This window comes from Hevea brasiliensis, chromosome 12 (assembly GCF_030052815.1).
Source record: "Hevea brasiliensis isolate MT/VB/25A 57/8 chromosome 12, ASM3005281v1, whole genome shotgun sequence".
In the NCBI taxonomy this organism is placed as follows: Eukaryota; Viridiplantae; Streptophyta; class Magnoliopsida; order Malpighiales; family Euphorbiaceae; genus Hevea; species Hevea brasiliensis.
The window spans coordinates 39,596,967-39,601,792 of NC_079504.1; the positions used below are offsets into that span (position 1 = coordinate 39,596,967).

General features: G+C 36.2%; 1 protein-coding gene across 1 annotated transcript; it reads left to right on the forward strand.

The window, feature by feature from the left end:
• The first annotated feature begins 237 nt into the window (after window positions 1-237).
• LOC110651646 (transcription factor RF2b) lies at window positions 238-4,377 on the forward strand. The gene is made up of 4 exons (XM_021807031.2): window positions 238-1,039; window positions 2,710-2,842; window positions 3,402-3,486; window positions 3,665-4,377. The coding sequence occupies exons 1-4, from the start codon at window positions 441-443 to the stop codon at window positions 4,030-4,032; spliced, it is 1,185 nt and encodes a 394-aa protein (XP_021662723.2). The 5' UTR covers window positions 238-440; the 3' UTR covers window positions 4,033-4,377.
• The last annotated feature ends 449 nt before the right edge of the window (window positions 4,378-4,826 follow it).

Sequence of the window (4,826 nt, forward strand, 5' to 3'; positions counted from 1 at the left end):
AAATACAGAGACATATTTATTTTTTTTAATTATTTTTTTAATACTTTCGTATTATGATTTTTAATTACACTTTATTATTATTTGCAGAATTTATGTTTAAAAAAACAAGGACACAATCATAAATTCCAGCAGCGAATAAAAAAAAAAGCTAACGGCGCCGCCGGATAAACGTTAAACTGCATGATAAATTTGTTGTTCAAACTATTGTTCATAAAATAATAAATAATCAGAAGCCTTATTTACTCCGCCAGAAACAAATATTAAAAACCAGTAAAAAGCGCCAAACTATTTACGGAGGAAGGAAAAGAAAGGAAAGGAAAAAAGAACAGAAAAGAAGGGGAGAGGAAAGAAAGTAAGGAAAAAGAGCAAGGATAATGAGAATAGAAAGGAAAGAAGAGGAATAGAAAATCTGTTGAAAATAATTACTACTTTGTACGTCCATGGAAATGCAAGATCCGCAATACAAACACAACCTTAAGGCCAATTCCAATTTCGATCCAAATCCTCAAAATGCAGATCTTAAAAATCCACTCTCCAATGCTCCTCCATCGTCGTCAATGTTTAGTGTTCGGCCTGGGCCCCACCACCGGAGGGCCCATTCCGAGATGAGCTTCCGCTTGCCGGAGGACATGACCATGATGATGATGGATCTGTCTCCTTCTTATCCGATCAAAGGCGGTGGTGCAGGTGGAGGAGGAGGAGGAGGTGGTGGTGGTGGTGGTGGTGGTGGAGGCTGTGGAGGATCTTCCGCCGGTAGTTTTGAAGAGATCGGATCGGAGGACGATCTCTTTTCTACCTACATTGACGTTGATAAGCTTACCGGAGGAGGAAACATAGACGGACGCAATTCTACGGATCAGAGTAATAACAACCAAGGTGAAGGAGATAAAGGAGCTCCCACTTCCACGACGATGCCGAAGCACAGGCACAGCAACTCTGTCGATGGCAGTGCGTACGGAGAGGTAATGGAGGCTAAGAAAGCTATGCCTCCTGATAAGTTGGCTGAGCTCTGGACTATTGATCCTAAAAGAGCCAAAAGGTCAGGAATTTTATTTTGTTTCTCATTGTTCTTCTTATTCTTCTTTTTACCCCTTTTCTTACGAGTAATGGATTGGAATTATTTAAGTTCAATGTGCTTTGTTTGGTTGCTGAGAAAATGTGAGATAGTAAATGGAAATGTTAAGTTCGATGCTTAATTATTGATATATTGTGCTTATTAGACGTTCCTTGCTTGGTTTTGCCATAGAAAATAGCCTCTAAAATGTTGCATTCAAAAATTGTTCTTCCTCTGTCATCTTTTCCTTTTGATGGTTATTGAGTTTGAAAATACTTTGCTCCTGTTGGGAAGTTAGGGTTTTCCAGATCAGATTATTTGCTTCAATTGGTTGTTATTTTCTACAGTTAAGAATAGCTTTAATCCTCTGATTAAACATCAGCAAAATTTGATGTCACGACATGCTCTCTGAAATTTTTAGTAAATTTTCTTCTCTTTTTGGGTAATTTTAAGCTCCATTTGAATCTTCAGAATTTCACTAGAAGAGGAGTATTGTGCATTCTTCTCTTCTTTTTGAAGACTAAGTATTTTTTTTTTTTTTTTTGTTTCTGTATGACCTGTAATAACTATGAAGTATGATTTGATAATCAATACTTCAGCAGCACATAATTGAAGCCTCAAGTCTACATTACAATTTTGATTGGCTTGTAAACTCAATTAGTTTGCTTCAACTTCAAATTTAATTGTGCCATAGCAAAATAAGCTGTAGCTTCACCAGTATTTCTAAATAATCTCTATCATGTCTACATCCTATTTTTGTTTTTATTGCAAATCTTAATCAGTAATATTCTAAGTTTGTTCCATCTGTACGAGAACCAGTGAGAGGAGGTGCCTAAAGTGTAAATTTTTGCATCTTTTAGCTCCTTTAGATAAAACTCAACTCAATTCAACTAAATCTTTATCCCAAAAATTTTATAGAGATCGACTATATGGATTCTCTTTCTCCACTCTAAACGATTCTGGGTTAAATCCTTAAAAATGTGTAATGCTTTTAGGTCATGTTGTACTACTTTAGTTCAATTATATTTATCAGAAACATATTTTAAAATTTTCTTCTGCTGATTTTTTTTTTTTGGCTACAAATTTTCCTTTATTTCTTCACCTCAGATTTTTGTTTCCCTGTTTTGAAGCTTTCTTCTCCAACATCTTTGATTTTTAATTATAGAGATTACCATTGTTCAAGCCTTATGAGAATGCAATTCTATGTTGAATTAAATGCTACTCAAGTTTCTAGATTGAACAAAAACGCAACATCTTAGCTTCTTTATATTTATCAGGTTCATTGATCGGGTTTTTGATTTTTTTAGTTAAGAAAATGTATTTCAAAAGAGGTTTCCAGACAGCCTGGTGATGCTTCAAGCCAAAACAATGAGGTTTAAAAAAGTCATTTCAATTGACATGAGCAATTTGACATTTTTGCTCAATTTAAAAGAAAAGGTATGCGATGATGATGTAAATACAAAGTTTCACTACTGAAGTCTTCTTTTTTTGAATTTCACACATTAATTTTAGAATTGCATGCTGGCAGATATTTGAAAATTAAAATCTATATATGCTTATGAACTAATGCCAAGATGTGTGAATTTCACACTCATTTATTTATTTTTAGTTTTGAACTCCTTTCATTATGCTCAAAACTTAGTTGTTGCATACAGGATACTTGCTAATCGGCAGTCTGCTGCTCGCTCTAAAGAGAGAAAGGCACGATATATACTAGAACTTGAGCGCAAAGTTCAGACCCTTCAAACAGAAGCCACCACTCTTTCTGCTCAACTCACCTTGTACCAGGTTTTATTTTATGGAATTTTATTGTTGCATTTCATAAGCTTAGTTTTATTTGTAGAATCTTTCTCTATGTCATCATCCATTCAAGACCTGATGACCCTAGTTTGGACAGTTAACTGTGGTTAAAAGATGTCTATCAATTTGGACAGTTGACTGTGGTTAAAGGATGTCTATGTTGATATTTCACTTCTTATTCAATGGACTTCACAGGATAGCTTGTATTGTATTAATGCCGGTCAAAGCAATTTGATCCATGCTTGCACAATAAAAAATTGTTAGAAAAGGTTGAAGAATTATGTGGATGTTAAATGATTCACTATATTACTGAGGAGGCCACTTGGATGAAATTCTGTGTTCTGATTGTCATAACGTCCTCTTTCAAGATAGTTTTTCACCGGACAAGGTAGAAAGAAAAAGTGTGATTCTCATGTTGCTATGCATTTTCTTTTTCTATTAAAAATAAACAATGTTCATGTAACTACATTTTACACAACCATGCTTGGTCCATTGGTTGGTTTTTAGTCATTGTCCTGACAGTGATTCGGCATGTCTTCTTTCCTAGAGAGACACTACAGGGCTGAGTACAGAAAACACAGAGCTTAAGCTTCGGTTACAAGCTATGGAGCAACAGGCTCAGTTGCGTGATGGTGAGCGTTCGTGACTGTCTGCTTTCTGCTAATATCATTGTGATTTTGATACCTCATACATTGTGGAATATTTGGCTCTTGGATTTTTCTTTCTTGAAAAGGTTGTTGCTATAATGCTAGGGGCATTAAATTTCTTTGAAATATTTGCAAATTTTGCTTTTATTTTGATTTTCTACAGCTCTGAATGAGGCTCTGAAGAAAGAAGTTGAGAGGCTCAAGATTGCCACTGGGGAAACAATGAGCCCCTCTGAGTCATTCAACTTGGGAATGCATCAAATACCATATGCCCCAGCAAACTATTTCCCACTTCCACAACAACCAGGACCTGCCAGTCATCCAAACATGCAGTTGCCACCATTTTCACATTCTCAACATAATATGCCAGCTCACCATCTTCATCAAACACATTCCCATGCAGTCTCGGAAATTATGAAAAATGATCCACTTGGCCGATTACAGGGGCTTGATATCAGTAGCAAAGGACCAAATATTGTAAAATCAGAAGGCCCCTCGCTTTCTGCAAGTGAAAGTAGCTCCACATTTTGACATAAACTGGCTACTGACTAGCTGACTTTCCATGGCATGTGTGTTAATAGACTGACATCCAGTTACTTAGAGAAGGCGTTCTATTTAGTTCCATTATTCGTTCCATTCATGTTGTGGGAATCAATTATTAATTGTTTATTCTTAGGGTTATCCCAGAAAAAGGGAAACACCCAGGTTTTGATGCAGCTTGTATGAGTTCTTTGCGTAACGTGGAATTTTGTTTATCAATGGTGAATTCAGGGGAGGACCTATGGGAGTGAAAGGTCATTCCCATTAGGTGTAAGATGTTTTATGACGGTGGTGTCAAATTCATTTGTATCTCATTTTCATTTGATTCTGTGTGAACATGGTGTCTTACTCTCATTCCATTTCCTTTATTGGTTGAAATGGGATTCTCAATCTCTTTTGCTCTCAACTTATTCAAGCATGAGGTTTGGATGATCATTATTTGCTATTTTTTCTCATTTTTCTTTTGGGTGGTGTCTTTAAAAGTCTAAACCGACAGCTTTTGCCAATGAACATGTTAGCTTGTGATTGGTGTGTTAGCAAACATGGTCTTACTGTTTTTTTAAGATAAGGTAGGCTGACTCTTTACGCACATAAGAATTACTTGAAAACAAAAGGATTGATTATGCACCAATTATGCCCGAAATTGAGGAGGGGAATGTGATGCTTTTGAGTTGGATTGACCCTAACTACCCATCTATGAAGCATCACGTATCCTCCTTTGAAGGAGACGTATCCCAGGTTGGATATTTGACCAAAACTTGAATCCAACACTCGTTCAACGTGTG